The sequence below is a fragment of the Salmo trutta genome, chromosome 28, assembly GCF_901001165.1.
Source record: "Salmo trutta chromosome 28, fSalTru1.1, whole genome shotgun sequence".
Classification (NCBI taxonomy): Eukaryota; Metazoa; Chordata; class Actinopteri; order Salmoniformes; family Salmonidae; genus Salmo; species Salmo trutta.
The window spans coordinates 6097117-6115398 of NC_042984.1; the positions used below are offsets into that span (position 1 = coordinate 6097117).

At 45.0% G+C, this 18282-nt stretch overlaps 1 protein-coding gene across 1 annotated transcript; it reads left to right on the forward strand.

The window, feature by feature from the left end:
- The first annotated feature begins 9967 nt into the window (after positions 1-9967).
- LOC115165321 (ATP synthase F(0) complex subunit B1, mitochondrial) lies at positions 9968-17803 on the forward strand. The gene is made up of 7 exons (XM_029718389.1): positions 9968-10111; positions 11259-11295; positions 11557-11699; positions 12218-12381; positions 14627-14752; positions 15624-15803; positions 17557-17803. Exons 1-7 carry the CDS (start codon positions 10084-10086, stop codon positions 17632-17634), a joined length of 756 nt encoding a protein of 251 aa, XP_029574249.1. The 5' UTR covers positions 9968-10083; the 3' UTR covers positions 17635-17803.
- Positions 17804-18282: the final 479 nt, after the last annotated feature.

The following is an 18282-nucleotide window of genomic DNA, read 5'->3' on the forward strand; positions in this document are numbered from 1 at the left end:
AAGATCTAAGTATAAAAACAGTAAAAGCACACACATAGATTGTGAGAATAAGCATAATAACAAGGAAAGTAATTGAATAATGTGGGTGGTAAATCCTCAAAGGAGGTCCCGGAATTAACCGGGGATGAGAGGTATATGGAATCCAAGGATAAAAGAAACATTTATTTTGGCCCGAAATTGAGAAAAAAGTATGAATTTTGATGGACATTTCAATATAGAAAAACTACAATTAATGACGAAACAGATACATAAGGTATGTGGAGACAAGGGAGAGGAAGAGAAAAGGGAAGAGAGCGTGTTCATGGGGCTGCAAGACCTAGAGCCCTCAGTAGACTCGATTCCCATAACCAGAGTCCGGATAGAGACCGTTAAGAGAAAGGGGGAGATAGATGCTTTAACTGTAACAAACCGGGTCATTTTGCTAGAGATTGTGAGGCGCCGTGTAAACACTGCCATAAAGTAGGCCATGATCACCGAGACGGTAAAAAGAAAGAACAGAAAGGAGCTGATAGTAACTATCGGGGTAACTGTAGATAAGCATAAAGGAGGCTTTAAAGGGAAAGGGACCTAAGAGAGAAGGGAGATAAAGAGAAAGACAGAGACAACGAGAGCGAGAGTAATGAGAATCACCGCCGGAGTAACGCTTGGACCTTTAAATTAGGGCTATTTTCTGGGAATTGCCTCAGGATTACGTGCCTGATTTTACGACTACAGACAATTATAAAAAGGGTTATTTGCGGGGAGTCTTCGTCATTCCAATAGCTTTGGTGGTTCAGTGGTAGAATTCTTGCCTGCCACACGGGAGGCTCGGGTTCGTTTCCCAGCGGATAGGTAATTGCGATAGAGTTGTGCCCACCGAAATGTGTTTGTTGCCAATGACTGGAACGAACTACAAAAATCTCTGAAACTGGAAACAGTTATCTCCCTCACTAGCTTTAAGCACCAGCTGTCAGAGCAGCTCACAGATCACTGCACCTGTACATAGCCCATCTATAATTTAGCCCAAACAACTACCTCATCCCCTACTGTATTTATTTATGGATGTCACGTGTCAGTTCGTACACACAGTTGTACATAGCAGCTCGTTTTTTTTATCATAGGTGTAATGGCCACAGACAATGTGCAGTCTCTGCAACAAATTCTGTTTTCGGGGATCCATGTCCGGCAATTTGGAAATATTTAGAAGTGAGGTATGAATGCAGCTATCCTGCCAGTGAGTCTCTCTTCTCCTACCAAAAATATCTGTAAGAACATTAGCCTACGTATTTCACAGTGACAGTATCATTGTTCCATAAAATAATTTGTATTTCAAAAGATCCTGCTGTAGAGACTCCACAACAGAAGCAGTCGGCCCCTCCAGTCACTTCCTCCTTTGATTTGATGTCTTTAATAGAGTTAATTAAATGTTTTATTTTACAACTGTTTACAACAAAGGCAACAACAAAAAATGGCAACTCATTGGAAATAGTTTAGCATATTATTAAACCTTACAGGTATTTTATTAAAGTTCTACAAAAAGTAGTAGTTTGTAGCTGAGATGTTAGAAAACAATGTACAGAAAATAATGAACATTAAAGTGTGGAAACGCCCATCCAATACGTTGTTTATCAAACAAACAGAATACTAATGAACTGATTTTCATGAACTGCACTGATTTTTGTCCAAGTAAAATATGATCATTTTAAACACAGATATTGAACAATTATTACATATTGATGCATATAGGCAGTATATTGTACTTTTAGTCCCTGAGTTTGCATAATGTGTAACATATTGTAAACATTTAAGTACTATAAATCAAACTATATGCAGTGACTTTTTTAAAGATGAAATGAAAAAAACAACTCATTCTCAGTCGTCATTCATCTATAAAGGAACCCAACAGTTCTGAGATACAAATTAAATAAATGTTTAATACCTGAAGAGAAACTCATAATTTACACCAAACAAACTCCTATTCCTGAGCTGTGCTGTGGTAGCCTGAGTCCCAGATCTCATTGTACTGTCTTGCCAAGTCCAATGTCGTACAGTTGGCAGAGAGCTTCCAATGTCATAGAGTTGGCAAGAGAGCTTCCAATGTCATAGAGTTGGCAAGAGAGCTTCCAATGTCATAGAGTTGGCAGAGAGCTTCCAATGTCATAGAGTTGGCAGAGAGCTTCCAATGTCATAGAGTTGGCAAGAGAGCTTCCAATGTCATAGAGTTGGCAAGAGAGCTTCCAATGTCATAGAGTTGGCAGAGAGCTTCCAATGCCATAGAGTTGGCAAGAGAGCTTCCAATGTCATAGAGTTGGCAAGAGAGCTTCCAATGTCATAGGGTTGGCAGAGAGCTTCCAATGTCATAGAGTTGGCAGAGAGCTTCCAATGTCATAGAGTTGGCAGAGAGCTTCCAATGTCATAGAGTTGGCAGAGAGCTTCCAATGTCATAGAGTTGGCAGAGAGCTTCCAATGTCATAGAGTTGGCAGAGAGCTTCCAATGTCATAGAGTTGGCAGAGAGCTTCCAATGTCATAGAGTTGGCAGAGAGCTTCCAATGTCATAGAGTTGGCAGAGAGCTTCCAATGTCATAGAGTTGGAAAGAGAGCTTCCAATGTCATAGGGTTGGCAGAGAGCTTCCAATGTCATAGAGTTGGCAGAGAGCTTCCAATGTCATAGAGTTGGCAGAGAGCTTCCAATGTCATAGAGTTGGCAGAGAGCTTCCAATGTCATAGAGTTGGCAGAGAGCTTCCAATGTCATAGAGTTGGCAAGAGAGCTTCCAATGTCATAGAGTTGGCAGAGAGCTTCCAATGTCATAGAGTTGGCAGAGAGCTTCCAATGTCATAGAGTTGGCAAGAGAGCTTCCAATGTCATAGAGTTGGCAGAGAGCTTCCAATGTCATAGAGTTGGCAAGAGAGCTTCCAATGTCATAAAGTTGGCAGAGAGCTTCCAATGTCATAGAGTTGGCAAGAGAGCTTCCAATGTCATAGAGTTGGCAAGAGAGCTTCCAATGTCATAGGGTTGGCAGAGAGCTTCCAATGTCATAGAGTTGGCAGAGAGCTTCCAATGTCATAGAGTTGGCAGAGAGCTTCCAATGTCATAGAGTTGGCAGAGAGCTTCCAATGTCATAGAGTTGGCAGAGAGCTTCCAATGTCATAGAGTTGGCAGAGAGCTTCCAATGTCATAGAGTTGGCAGAGAGCTTCCAATGTCATAGAGTTGGCAGAGAGCTTCCAATGTCATAGAGTTGGCAGAGAGCTTCCAATGTCATAGAGTTGGCAGAGAGCTTCCAATGTCATAGAGTTGGCAGAGAGCTTCCAATGTCATAGAGTTGGCAAGAGAGCTTCCAATGTCATAGAGTTGGCAGAGAGCTTCCAATGTCATAGAGTTGGCAAGAGAGCTTCCAATGTCATAGAGTTGGCAGAGAGCTTCCAATGTCATAGAGTTGGCAAGAGAGCTTCCAATGTCATAGAGTTGGCAAGAGAGCTTCCAATGTCATAGGGTTGGCAGAGAGCTTCCAATGTCATAGAGTTGGCAGAGAGCTTCCAATGTCATAGAGTTGGCAGAGAGCTTCCAATGTCATAGAGTTGGCAGAGAGCTTCCAATGTCATAGAGTTGGCAGAGAGCTTCCAATGTCATAGAGTTGGCAGAGAGCTTCCAATGTCATAGAGTTGGCAGAGAGCTTCCAATGTCATAGAGTTGGCAGAGAGCTTCCAATGTCATAGAGTTGGCAGAGAGCTTCCAATGTCATAGAGTTGGCAGAGAGCTTCCAATGTCATAGAGTTGGCAAGAGAGCTTCCAATGTCATAGAGTTGGCAAGAGATCTTCCAATGTCATAGAGTTGGCAGAGAGCTTCCAATGTCATAGAGTTGGCAAGAGAGCTTCCAATGTCATAAAGTTGGCAGAGAGCTTCCAATGTCATAGGGTTGGCAAGAGAGCTTCCAATGTCATAGAGTTGGCAAGAGAGCCTCCTCTGTCATAGAATTGGCAAGACAGCCTCCTCTGTCATAGAATTGGCAAGACAGGCTCCTCTGTCATAGAATTGGCAAGACAGGCTCCTCTGTCATAGAGTTGGCAAGACAGCCTCCTCTGTCATAGAGTTGGCAAGAGAATCTCCTCTGTCATAGAGTTGGCAAGACAGCCTCCTCTGTCATAGAGTTGGCAAGACAGTCTCCTCTGTCATAGAGTTGGCAAGACAGCCTCCTCTGTCATAGAGTTGGCAAGACAGTCTCCTCTGTCATAGAGTTGGCAAGACAGCCTCCTCTGTCATAGAGTTGGCAAGACAGTCTCCTCTGTCATAGAGTTGGCAAGACAGCCTCCTCTGTCATAGAGTTGGCAAGACAGCCTCCTCTGTCATAGAGTTGGCAAGACAGTCTCCTCTGTCATAGAGTTGGCAAGAGAGCCTCCTCTGTCATAGAGTTGGCAAGAGAGCCTCCTCTGTCATAGAGTTGGCAAGACAGTGTCCTCTGTCATAGAGTTGGCAAGACAGTCTCCTCTGTCATAGAGTTGGCAAGAGAGCCTCCTCTGTCATAGAGTTGGCAAGAGAGCCTCCTCTGTCATAGAGTTGGCAAAACAGCCTCCTCTGTCATAGAGTTGGTAAGACAGCCTCCTCTGTCATAGAGTTGGCAAGAGAGCCTCCTCTGTCATAGAGTTGGCAAGAGAGCACACACCAACCTGTGACTCAGGCTAGTGTTGTGGCCAGATAGGCCTGAAGCAGCCAGAGAGCTGTGCTAAAGCTGCCTGCAGTAGATAGCACTCTATGTGTTCCTCTACAGCTGAGTACAGGTCCTGGACCTGGTCCCTGAAAGGAGGGAGCCACGCCCACAAGATGGCACACATCACCACGGACAGGTGCAGCATCAGGAGCACACACACACACAGTCAGCCACAAGACACAGGGCATCTAGAAACATATTTGAAATGTTAACCTGTATTCAAGCACAGTAATAGAAAACAACATTTACTTCAAAGTGGATGTAACTGGGCCGTCAGGGGCATATTTGAGAAATGCATTTCATTACATGGGTTATGGGGACAATAGAGGGAGGGAGATTGTCACTGTGCTGCTGCTGCATCAGACGGACCTGGCACGACTGGTACTCTGCCTCCACGACCTCCAGCTCGTTCTGCAGCTCCTCACACACACACTGTTTTCACCTTCCTCGTGTATAAATGATTCATTTCGTAACTGAATTGAAACATCTGTACATTCTATTCACAGTTATTGGTCCATTTCAGATGATGATTTGAGGTGATCAATGAACATGTAATAACTCATATTCCTCATGCTTTCACAATCAGGCTTAGCACAGTAAAGGGGGTTTATGAGCCCCTCCTCCTTCACCTCTCTCTCCTACTCCTCTAGCACCTCCCCCTCACCTCTCTTCCTCTAGCCCCTCCTTATCCTCTAGACCCTCCTCCCTCACCTCTCTCTCCTCAAGCCCCTCCTCTAGCACGTCCTCCTCCACTAGTCCCTCCCCCTCACCTCTCTCTCCTTCTCCTCTAGTCTTCCTCCTCCTCTAGCCCCTCCTCCCTCACCTCTCTCTCCTTCTCCTCTAGTCTTCCTCCTCCTCTAGCCCCTCCTCCTCCTCCTCTAGCACGTCCTCCTCCTCCTCCTCTAGCCCCTCCTCCCTCACCTCTCTCTCCTACTCCTCTAGACCCTCCTCTTCCTCCTCTAGCCCCTCCTCCTCCTCCTCTAGACTCTCCTCCCTCACCTCTCTCGCCTTCTCCTCTAGTCTTCCTCCTCCTCTAGCCCCTCCTCCTCCTCCTCTAGCACGTCCTCCTCCTCCTCCTCCTCTAGCCCCTCCTCCCTCACCTCTCTCTCCTCCTCTAGACCCTCCTCCCTCACCTCTCTCTCCTCCTCCTCTCTCTCCTCCTCCCTCACCTCTCTTCCTCTAGCCCCTCCTCCTCCTCTAGCCCCTCCTCCCTCACCTCTCTCTCCTCCTCCTGTAGCCCCTCCTCCTCCTCTAGACCCGCCTCCCTCACCTCTCTCTCCTCCTCCTCTAGCCCCTCCTCCTCCTCTAGCCCCTCCTCCCTCACCTCTCCTCCTCCTCTAGTCCCTCCTCCCTCACCTCTCCTCCTCCTCTAGCCCCTCCTCCCTCACCTCTCTCTCTCTCCTCCTCCTCTAGCCCCTCCTCCTCCTCTAGCCCCTCCTCCCTCACCTCTCCTCCTCCTCTAGTCCCTCCTCCCTCCTTCCCCTCTCCCTCTCTCTCTCTCCCTCTCTCTCTCTCTCTCCTCAAGCCCCTCCTCCCTCACCTCTCTCCTCTCTCCTCCTCTAGTCCCTCATCCCTCCCCCTCTCTCTCTCTCTCTCTCTCTCTTCCCCCACTAGCCCCTCCTCCCTCACCTCTCTCCTTCAGCCGTAGTCGGTCCTGGGTGTGACAGAGCTGCTTCTCAACTTGATTTCCTTGTCCCCATGAGAACTGCTTCTGCTGTGATGACACAATAAGCTCCTCCTCCACCTCCCTTTATTTCTCCTCCACTGGCACCTCCTCCAACACAGCCAACTGGGCCAGGGTCTCCTCCAAGTCTTCTGACTGCTCTGACAATACATCCAGCTCCTCCTTCGTTTCTAGTACCTCTAGCAACACACTCATGTGCTCCTCCTCTTCCTCCAACACAGCCAACTGGGCCAGGGTCTCCTCCAAGTCTTCTGACTGCTCTGACAATACATCCAGCTCCTCCTTCGCTTCTAGTACCTCTAGCAACACACTCATGTGCTCCTCCTCTTCCACCAACACAGACAACTGGGCCAGGGACTCCCCAAGGGGGTCCTCCTCAGCGCTGGGATCTAGGAGTCAGGGCAAGCAGGCATAGTCATTCATCCTTCAGGGAGGAGTCCTCAGAGCTGGGATCTAGGAGTCAGGGTAGGCAGGGTCAAAGTGGAGAAACTGCCTCTAGTTTTCTGGTAGAGTTCTCATTTTTTTCCTAATGGTGTTTGCTCTCTCCATACTTAGGCCTGGTAGAATGGAAAAGCAACAATGGAGGGACTCGGTAATTAAGCTATAATAACATTGCCTTAATAAATGAGCTCAGGATCGTCTGAATAAAAGCATAAAAAGGTCTAATAGCAACAAGATAAACTTCAAATATATTCAAAACAAATTTTATTTGTCACATACACATGGTTAGCAGATGTTAATGTGAGTGTAGCGAAATGCTTGTGCTTCTAGTTCCGACCATGCAGTAATATCTAACAAGTAATCTAACCTAACAATTTCACAACAATTACCTAATCAGGCTTATCAGGCACAAGTGTAAAGGAATGAATAAGAATATGTACATAAAAATATATGAATGAGCGATGGCCGAACGGCATAGGCAAGATGCAGTAGATGGTATAGAGTACAGTATACATACGAGATGAGTAATGTAAACATTATATAAAGTGGCATTTTTTAAAGTGGCTAGTGATACATTTAATTACCTACATTTTTCATTATTAAAGTGGCTAGAGATGAGCCAGTATGTTGGCAGCAGCCACTCAATGTTAGTGATGGCTGTTTAACAGTCTGATGGCCTTGAGATAGAAGCTGTTTTTCAGTCTCTCGGTCCCAGCTTTGATGCACCTGTACTGACCTCGCCTTCTGGATGATAGCAGGGTGAACATAGACAATAGACTTGATATAGACAATAGATGTGTACAGTAGATGGTGTCACTGGTGTAGAGAGCAGTAGGCAGGAACCAGTCGCAGGTTTAGAACTACTGAATTGATTTAAACACCTTGGATCAAAGCGGGACGAAACCCAAACGCTGTTATGCTCAAAACATATCTTCATAAACAAAAGGCAACAGGGCGAATCCAAAGCGCAAAATATAAAGTACTCAGGAAATAGTAGGAGAGATTCCTCTCAGGAAAACAAGTAACATTTACAATGACCGACAAAGACAAATGGCAGAGGGAGTATATACACAGTGATAGAGTGGGGATTGGAACCAGGTGTGTGTAATGATGACGAGACAAGTCCAGGGTTGATGGGTGAAGGGCGTTTGCCAGCAGCAGGTTCGGCAGCAGCTAGAAGGCCAGCGATGAACGCCTGAGCTGGACAGGAGGGGGAGCCAAAGTGAAGGCTGGTGTGACAGACGGTAAGCTAAGGAATACCATTTCTCTTTTCTTACAAATTCACTGCTGTCCAGTTCAACCAGGTCATCTTTAGTTATTCTTGTTCTTAAAGCCATAATCAACGGGCGTCCATTGGATGTAGTTCCTAGAAGTCATAGACGTCAATTCAATGTCTATTCCACGTTGGTTCAACGTAATTTCATTTAAAAGACTTGGCTTCGTTGTAGATGACACAACTGTCGTCCTTGATCTTTGGAGAGTCTTTCGCCTTTTGTGACCCTGGCAGATTTGACTTAAGGGGTCACCCTGAACTCAGCCCACAATGCCTCTGACTTGGATGTGTCCTCTTATTTCAGAACTGTTATCCTTTCCAGAGTCTTTTGCCATTTTTTGGGGGGCTGACTGATCTTCTCCTGGTAAGTTCCTGCTTAAAGTACCACTTAAGGAGTTTATTTTGGGGTATCTATACTTTACTATTTATATTTTTGACAACTTTTTACTCCATACAAGGTCTAAGAAGCGGTAGATGTGTTCTATTTGCTCTATTTTTATGCTTCCCATTCTTAAGTTTCGTTTTGAGTCTTTTACGTTCGGTTTTGTACACCATCTTCAAACAACTGAAAATACAATATTTTTGGCTATTTAAAATATATTTCACAGCGGTTTAGATGGTACAATGATTCTCTACACTATACATTGCTTGCTTTGTCACAAACTCAGTAGTGTTAAATACTTAAGTAAAAATAGTTTTAAGTACTACTTAAGTCGTTTTTTTGGGTATCTGTACTTTACTATTTATATTTTTGACAACTTTTACCTCACTACATTCCTAAATAAAATAATGTACTTTTTATCCCTTACATTTTCCCTGACACCCAAAAGCACTCGCTACATTTTGAATGCTTAGCAGGACAGGAAAATGTTACAATTCACGCACTTATCAAGAGAACATCCCTGGTCATCCCTACTGCCTCTGATCTGGTGGACTCACTAAACAGAGAACATCCCTGGTCATCCCTACTGCCTCTGATCTGATGGACTCACTAAACAGAGAACATCCCTGGTCATCCCTACTGCCTCTGATCTGGCGGACTCACTAAACAGAGAACATCCCTGGTCATCCCTACTGCCTCTGATCTGGCGGACTCACTAAACAGAGAACATCCCTGGTCATCCCTACTGCCTCTGATCTGGTGGACTCAGTAAACAGAGAACATCCCTGGTCATCCCTACTGCCTCTGATCTGGTGGACTCACTAAACAGAGAACATCCCTGGTCATCCCTACTGCCTCTGATCTGATGGACTCACTAAACAGAGAACATCCCTGGTCATCCCTACTGCCTCTGATCTGGCGGACTCACTAAACAGAGAACATCCCTGGTCATCCCTACTGCCTCTGATCTGGAGGACTCACTAAACAGAGAACATCCCTGGTCATCCCTACTGCCTCTGATCTGGAGGACTCACTAAACACACATGCTTCCTTTGTAAATGATGTCTGAGTGTTGGACTGTGCCCTTGGCTATCCAAACATTTAAAAAACAAGAAAATGGTGCTGTCTGGTTTGATTAATATAAGGAATTTTATACTTTTTATTCTTAAGTACATTTTAGCATTTGCATATACTTTTGATACTTAAGTATATTTAAAAGCAAATACTTTTAGACTTTTACTCAAGTAGTATTTTCCTGGGTGACTTTCACTTTTACTTGACTCATTTTCTATTAAGGTATCTTTACTTTTATTCAAGTATGACAATTGGGTACCTTTCCCATCATTGACTGCAACTATATTTAGGAGCTTTACTAATATGCCGTGCAGCAAAAGGTCAAATCTATGTTTGTTGTGCGCCACCTAGTGAATAAAACGTTGAACAACCGGACAATATGATTTGACCCGGACACACAAATCCCGTTACCGAAGGCATAGAGTCTCGCGATGTTTGACGAGGCTTTCCCATTCGTCCGCCATTCTTGTGGCTCTTTGCAGTAGAAGGGCACGAAGAGAGCAGTGCCCAGTTAACCAAGGACTTGGCACTTTGTCTTCAACCATGCTGTCTAGGGTCGTTTTCGTTTCAGGTATGCAATGCCGGTCTTTTATACATAAGAATGAGTTGAAATAGTAGTAATGCCACGAAATGTGGCTGACTTGATTCTGAAGGGTAAAGTCAGGAGAAGAAGGCCGCAGTCACATTGAATGAGCAACATGCAAACCTAGCAAGGCTAACGACGGCTAGTAAATGTAACTATAAATGTTACTTGCGAAATGTTAATTTCTCCAATTTGGGTAGGTATTGCACAGGTTTTGAAATAGTTAGCTAAATGTCAAGGTAAGTCATTGTTTTTTTTGCGATATTAGTTAAACTAAAGTTAGCCACTGACGTAAACTAGACTAGCCTCTGATCTCTGCCCTTGGCTAGCCAGCACATCTGACCCGCTTGTTTACAACTGCACTAGGGTCAGACCACATTTCTGTGTAGATTAAGACACTGTGGAGCCGAAGCGACATATGGCTCAGAAAACATACATTCATCCAGGGAGGAGAAATGCGTTGCACTTTGAATTGTCCCATTCTCCCAACTGTTACACTGAGAAGATTGAACGACTGCTAGTTTAATTAAAATGCCGCTTTTGACCTCATTCTAGATAGCAGTAGCCACAGCAGCCATTATGGAATGGCACCTAGCGTTGAACAACAAAGGAGCTGATTGGCTGACACTTCAATTCCAAATTGGCTGCTGATTAGGATCTGTGCTTATCTATTTAATAATTATATATTTTTTTATCAGATATTATGCATTTTCTTCAAATTCAAATAATGTAACAGTTTTTGAAAAAAGTCAGTTTACGTTAAGTACATTGTGGAGTTTTTCTCGTCTACCATGTAACTAGCAAGCTAGAGACAATATTGAATTCTGGAAGCTTGCAAACTAGCTGGCATGGTAACGCTTGCAGATGTCATGGCTATTACGCTTGACGGCTGACTAACGATGTCTAGCTAAAGCTTGTCAGTGTGTACAGTTAACAAGCACATTCTCTTTGTTTGATTGCATAAGTAAATGTCCATATTAATCTCTACTATTATGTTCAAAATTGAGCAACAGGGCACTCTTTCATGCAGCCACGGTCTCCACATGTTTTTCTTTCATTGACACTTTCGTGACATTCGAAACATTTGTACATTTGTCTTTTCAGTTCTATTGACTGTTGTTTTCTCCTCTTCCAGCCAATGCTGTAAAAAGCAGTGGTCCCCTCGGCGCTGGGTATGCATCTCCTATTATGACTTCCAACCTTTAACTGAAGCTAGATACATCTGCTTGTTTTACATGCAGGAAATCAATAAATGCAAATTCACAACACTAGATCTCATTTTTATGTTCCAGTAGTTTTATTATGATTTGGCAAACATTGGTATTTGATAAATAGACATATAAACGGAAATAAGGGTGACAAAATTATAATGGTGTCTCTACGTTGAAGATCCTCTGTAGTTCTTATAATAAGTCGTCTGTCTGTCCTCCCAGGCTGGTCCAGCTGTCCCACCTCCACACGTCCCCCAAGAGCCAGGCCCCAGTCCCCGCCCTGCCAGAGAAGGGAGGCAAGACGCGTCATGGCATCATCCCTGAGGAGCTCTTCCAGCTCCTGTACCCCAAGACTGGAGTTACAGGTCAGCAGAACTTCCCCAAACCTGGAGCAATGTTCAGATAGAAATATGACATGTAGAACAAACTTGCCTCATGTAGAATAATAACTTCAGCTTTATTCATTACATTTCTGTCTACATGATCAACGATGTTTGCCTGAATGTGGCCATAAATGTTCACTCCCCTCACCTTTCCTCTTCTTTCCGTCCTCTTCTCCTTTCCTTCTCTTCTCCTTTCCTCCTCTTCTCCTTTCCCCCTCCCCTCTTCTCTTCTCCTTTCCCCCTCCCCTCTTCTCTTCTCCTTTCCCCCTCCCCTCTTCTCTTCTCCTTTCCCCCTCCCCTCATCTCCTTCTCTCCTCTCCTCCTTATCTTCTCTTCTCTCCTCCTTTCCTTCTCTTCTTTCCTCCTTTCCTTCTCTCCTCTCCTCCTTTCCTTCTCTCCTCTCCTCCTTTCCTCCCCTTCACTCCTCATCTCCTCCTCTTCTCTCCTCCTTTCATCCACTCCCATCTACTCTTCCCTCACTCCTGTCCTGTTGTCTCCAGGGCCCTATGTGCTGGGTGCTGGGCTGCTCACGTACATCCTTTCCAAGGAGATCTACATCATCAACCACGAGACCTTCGCTGCTGCCTGCATGGGTACGGTCATCATCTACGGTGTCAGGAAGTTCGGCCCCGACGTTGCGGCTTTCGCTGACAAACTGAATGAGGTGGGGAATTTATTCTCCTGAGTATGTTTGGCTTATTTTATCATCAATTGGAGAAGTTCTTATACATGTTGTGCTCTGGACTAGAGGTCGACCGATTATGATTTTTCAACGCAGATACCGATTATTGGAGGACCAAAAAAAGCTGCTGCCGATTAATCGGCCGATTTTTTTATTTTTTATTTTTTTGTAATAATGGCAATTACAACAATACTGAATGAACACTTATTTTAACTTAATATAATACATCAATAAAATCAATTTAGCCTCAAATAAATAAGGAAACATGTTCAATTTGGTTTAAATAATGCAAAACAAAGTGTTGGAGAAGAAAGTAAAAGTGCAATATGTGCCATGTAAGAAAGCTAACGTTTAAGTTCCTTGCTCAGAACATGAGAACATATGAAAGCTGGTGGTTCCTTTTAACATGAGTCTTCAATATTCCCAGGTAAGAAGTTTTAGGTTGTAGTTATTATAGGAATTATAGGACTATTTCCCTCTGTACGATTTGTATTTCATATACCTTTGACTATTGGATGTTCTTATAGGCACTTTAGTATTGCCAGTGTAACAGTATAGCTTCCGTCCCTCTCCTCGCTCCTACATGGGCTCAAACCAGGAACACATCGACAACAGCCACCCTCGAAGCAGCGTTACCCATGCAGAGCAAGGGGAACAACTACTCCAAGTCTCAGAGCGAGTGACGTTTGAAACGCTATTAGCGCGCGCCCGGCTAACTAGCTAGCCGTTTCACATCGGTTACACCAGCCTAATCTTGGGAGTTGGCAGGCTTGAAGGGGTGGAACGTTCCAACAGGAATCTGTTCCAAAAAATGTAAAGTAAAAGGTTGCCAACCAACAACGCATACAAAGTAGCAACGCGTACAAACCTAGCTAACTAGCTGCCGAATAGGCATCAACTCACCACGTAGCTTATTCTTAATGTTTGTCCATAGGCAAACAGACATGTGAGGAGAGACATTTTTCGGAATAAACGTGATGAGTGAAAAACGCAGTGAAATAGACCACTCACTACCCGGTATCTTATTCTGCCGCTATACAACTTTGTATGCGTTGTTTTTTGGAAACCTTGTTATTTACGAAGATTTTGGAATAGATTCCTGTTGGAACGTTCGACAAATTATACCCACCCAGGTTGAAGTCATAAACAGCGCAATGCTTGAAGCACAGCGAAGGGCTGTTTGAATGAATGCTTACGAGCCTGCTGCTACCTACCACCGCTCAGTCAGACTGCTCTATCAAATCATAGACTTAATTATAATATAATAAACACACAGAAATAAGAGCCATAGGTCATTAATATGGTAGAATCCGGAAACTATCATCTCGAAAACAAACGTTTTTTTCTTTCAGTGACATACGGAACCGTTCCGTATTTTATCTAACGGGTGACTAAGTCTAAATATTCCTGTTAGGCATTGATGTTTATGGTTAGGTACATTGGTGCAACGACAGTACTTTTTTCGCAAATGCGCTTGTTAAATCAACACCCGTTTGTCGAAGTAGGCTGTGATTCAATGAAAATTAACAGGCACCGGATCGATTATATGCAACGCAGGACAAGTTAGATAAACTAGTAATATCATCAACCATGTGTAGTTAACTGGTGATTATGTTAAGATTGATAGTTTTTTTATAAGTCTAATGCTAGCTAGCAACTTACGCGAGGGCAGCAAGAAGCAAAGGTAACAGGTAGTCAGCCTGTTAATCCTTGTGGAGTGCAATGTTAGGCAGGTGGTTAGAGCGTTGGACTGGTAACCGAAGGTTGCAAAAACGAATCCCCGCTGAACAAGGCAGTTAACCCCCGTTTCTAGGCCGTCATTGTAAATAAGAATGTGTTCTTAATCTGACTTGCCTAGTTAAATAAAGGTGTATAAAAAAAAGTCGGCAAATCGGTGGCCAAAAATACCGATTACCGATTGTTATGAAAACTTGAAATCGGCCCTAATTAATCGGCCATTCCGATTAATCGGTCGACCTCTACTCTGGACTGCTTAAAAGATGCACCGTGTCAACACACAGCCTCGTTTCTACTGAATTTACAATTGAGGCTTTTTGGCCCCTCCCCTTAATGCCGGCCAGTCCTGAGACATTTTCATATGTTTGAGGAAATGGATCCGTACTGCAAACTGTCCGTCATATGCTGTGTCCCTCCTGAGGCGCGTAGTTTCATAGCTGACCTGTGACCCTGACCTTCTGACGTCGGCTGTGTGGGGTTTTTTTTGCAGGAGAAAGTTCAGAAGGCTCAGGAAGTGAAGGACCTGGCCATGACCAGCTTGGCTCAGGCCATCCAGGATGAGAAGAAGGAGCAGTGGAGGGCAGAGGGACGACAGATGCTCTTTGATGCTAAGAGGGTGAGTGTGACCAATGCAGGTTAGAACGTGGGTCTCCTGTATGCATTCAAGACCGTGTTTCAATCTGAGGTAAAAACCTAGACTCGACCATACACACCTAAATTAGGTGAAATCAAGCCAATTTAAAAAGCATTTGATAAGAGACCTATTGAATATGGTTTTTAGTCTGCGTAACCACTCCTAGGGCTGGTTTTCTGGACACAAGGTTAATTCAGGGTAGACCTTGATTAAAAAGCATTCTCAATGGAGAATATCTGTTTTTAATAGTCTTTTAGTCCAGGACTTGACTTTCTCTGCGTCTGGGAAACCCAACTCTAATGACGGGATGATTTTGACATGAGATGGTGTACTAATGTTTTCAACTGTCCTCTTCTCCTGTCTTCCACTGTCCTCTACTCCTGTCTTCCACTGTCCTCTACTCCTGTCTTCCACTGTCCTCTACTCCTGTCTTCCACTGTCCTCTACTCCTGTCTTCCACTGTCCTCTACTCCTGTCTTCCACTGTCCTCTACTCCTGTCTTCCACTGTCCTCTACTCCTGTCTCCCACTGTCCTCTACTCCTGTCTCCCACTGTCCTCTACTCCTGTCTCCCACTGTCCTCTACTCCTGTCTCCCACTGTCCTCTACTCCTGTCTCCCACTGTCCTCTACTCCTGTCTCCCACTGTCCTCTACTCCTGTCTCCCACTGTCCTCTACTCCTGTCTTCCACTGTCCTCTACTCCTGTCTCCCACTGTCCTCTACTCCTGTCTCCCACTGTCTTCCACTGTCCTCTACTCCTGTCTCCCACTGTCCTCTACTCCTGTCTCCCACTGTCTTCCACTGTCCTCTACTCCTGTCTTCCACTGTCCTCTACTCCTGTCTTCCTCCTCAGAACAATGTGGCCATGCTACTGGAGACCAACCACAGGGAGAGGGTCCACATGGTGACCAACGAGGTGAAGAAGAGGCTGGACTACCAGATCGCCCTGCAGACCCTTCACCGCCGCATGGAACAGGAACACATGGTTAACTGGGTGGAGAAGAACGTTGTCACCAGCATCACTCCCCAGCAGGTGGGTTAGGGATGGGAACATTACATACTTGACTGGTGTGTGTGTATGTATGTATGTATATGTGTGTATGTATATATGTGTATATATACTGCTCAAAAAAATAAAGGGAACACTTAAACAACAATGTAACTCCCAAGTCAATCACACTTCTGTGAAATCAAACTGTCCACTTAGGAAGCAACACTGATTGACAATAAATTTCACATGCTGTTGTGCAAATGGAATAGACAACAGGTGGAAATTATAGGCAATTAGCAAGACACCCCCAATAAAGGAGTGGTTCGGCAGGTGGTGACCACAGACCACTTCTCAGTTCCTATGCTTCCTGGCTGATGTTTTGGTCACTTTTGAATGCTGGCGGTGCTTTCACTCTAGTGGTAGCATGAGACGGAGTCTACAACCCACACAAGTGGCTCAGGTAGTGCAGCTCATCCAGGATGGCACATCAATGCGAGCTGTGGCAAGAAGGTTTGCTGTGTCTGTCAGCGTAGTGTCCAGAGCATGGAGGCGCTACCAGGAGACAGGCCAGTACATCAGGAGATGTGGAGGAGGCCGTAGGAGGGCAACAACCCAGCAGCAGGACCGCTACCTCCGCCTTTGTGCAAGGAGGAGCAGGAGAAGCACTGCCAGAGCCCTGCAAAATGACCTCCAGCAGGCCACAAATGTGCATGTGTCTGCTCAAACGGTCAGAAACAGACTCCATGAGGGTGGTATGAGGGCCCGACGTCCACAGGTGGGGGTTGTGCTTACAGCCCAACACCGTGCAGGACGTTTGGCATTTGCCAGAGAACACCAAGATTGGCAAATTCGCCACTGGCGCCCTGTGCTCTTCACAGATGAGAGCAGGTTCACACTGAGCATGTGACAGAGTCTGGAGACGCCGTGGAGAACGTTCTGCTGCCTGCAACATCCTCCAGCATGACCAGTTTGGCGGTGGGTCAGTCATGGTGTGGGGTGGCATTTCTTTGGGGGGCCGCACAGCCCTCTATGTGCTTGCCAGAGGTAGCCTGACTGCCATTAGGTACCGAGATGAGATCCTCAGACCCCTTGTGAGACCATATGCTGGTGCGGTTGGCCCTGGGTTCCTCCTAATGCAAGACAATGCTAGACCTCATGTGGCTGGAGTGTGTCAGCAGTTCCTGCAAGAGGAAGGCATTGATGCTATGGACTGGCCCGCCTGTTCCCCAGACCTGAATCCAATTGAGCACATTTGGGACATCATGTCTCGCTCCATCCACCAACGCCACGTTTCACCACAGACTGTCCAGGAGTTGGCGGATGCTTTAGTCCAGGTCTGGGAGGAGATCCCTCAGGAGACCAGCCGCCACCTCATCAGGAGCATGCCCAGGCGTTGTAGGGAGGTCATACAGGCACGTGGAGGCCACACACACTACTGAGCCTCATTTTGACTTGTTTTAAGGACATTACATCAAAGTTGGATCAGCCTGTAGTGTGGTTTTCCACTTTAATTTTGAGTGTGACTCCAAATCCAGACCTCCATGGGTTGATAAATTGGATTTCCATTGATTATTTTTGTGTGATTTTGTTGTCAGCACATTCAACTATGTAAAGAAAAAAGTATTTAATAAGATTATTTATTTCATTCATATCTAGGATGTGTTGTTTGTGTTCCCTTTATTTTTTTGAGCAGTGTATGTATGTATATATTTTTTTTATTCTTGATTAATTTGACCCTTGACCTTGCTCATGCCTTTCTGTCTGACTACCCCTGTTTGTTCGTTCTGTGTTTCAGGAGAAAGCGAGTATCGCCAAGTGCATCACAGACCTGAAGGTGTTGGCTAAAGCCCAGCAGGCTAAGACCGCTGCGTAACTCACCACTGTACTGTCTCTAGACCGTCGCCACTGAACCCCCAACTCATTGATGGCCACCTTTCATTATAAATCAACTATTTCCTCTTAACGATATGGTCTCTGTCCATGTTATGAGTGTATATACACATCGACTGATCATAAAATAAAAGGTTCATTTTATTCACTAACCTTCTTGTTTGTCGTTATTTACCGGCTCATAATGCTGTTGATAATATTTGTTGGTTCAAAGCGACAATCTGGGATTTGTTTCTTTGCAAAATGGCAGCAAGTTGTTATACCAGACACAGTTTTGACAGATTGTAATGCTGTACTGTAGGTGATATAAAAGGGTTTGGAAAAAATTGCATAAGAGGTCTTACGTTTCCTGTGTCTTGTTGCACACTTACCTCACCACCTATAATCTCCATCAACGTCCAGGCATTCCCAAACCTTTGGACTCATAACGTACAAAACTTGCTTTCCGTCAAGCCTTAATGACCCTTATAGAAACTAGCGCTGTCGTCCCATATGAAACCCTATGTAATGGGCCCTGGTCATAAGTAGTGCACTATAAAGGATGCTGTTTGGGACGCGCTTTATCTGTGGGGCTGGCCGTTCTCCGTCACTGCTGGGACCTGTTCAGGAGTGTGTAACGTTAGCGATGGGG

Excerpts from the sequence above, each read along its gene's own strand:
- LOC115165321 (XM_029718389.1), top strand. The coding sequence starts at position 10,084 with ATGCTGTCTAGGGTCGTTTTCGTTTCAG. Across the intron at positions 11,296-11,556 it reads AGTGGTCCCCTCGGCGCTGG|GCTGGTCCAGCTGTCCCACC; the intron begins GTATGCATCTCC and ends CTGTCCTCCCAG. Across the intron at positions 12,382-14,626 it reads TCGCTGACAAACTGAATGAG|GAGAAAGTTCAGAAGGCTCA; the intron begins GTGGGGAATTTA and ends TTTTTTTTGCAG.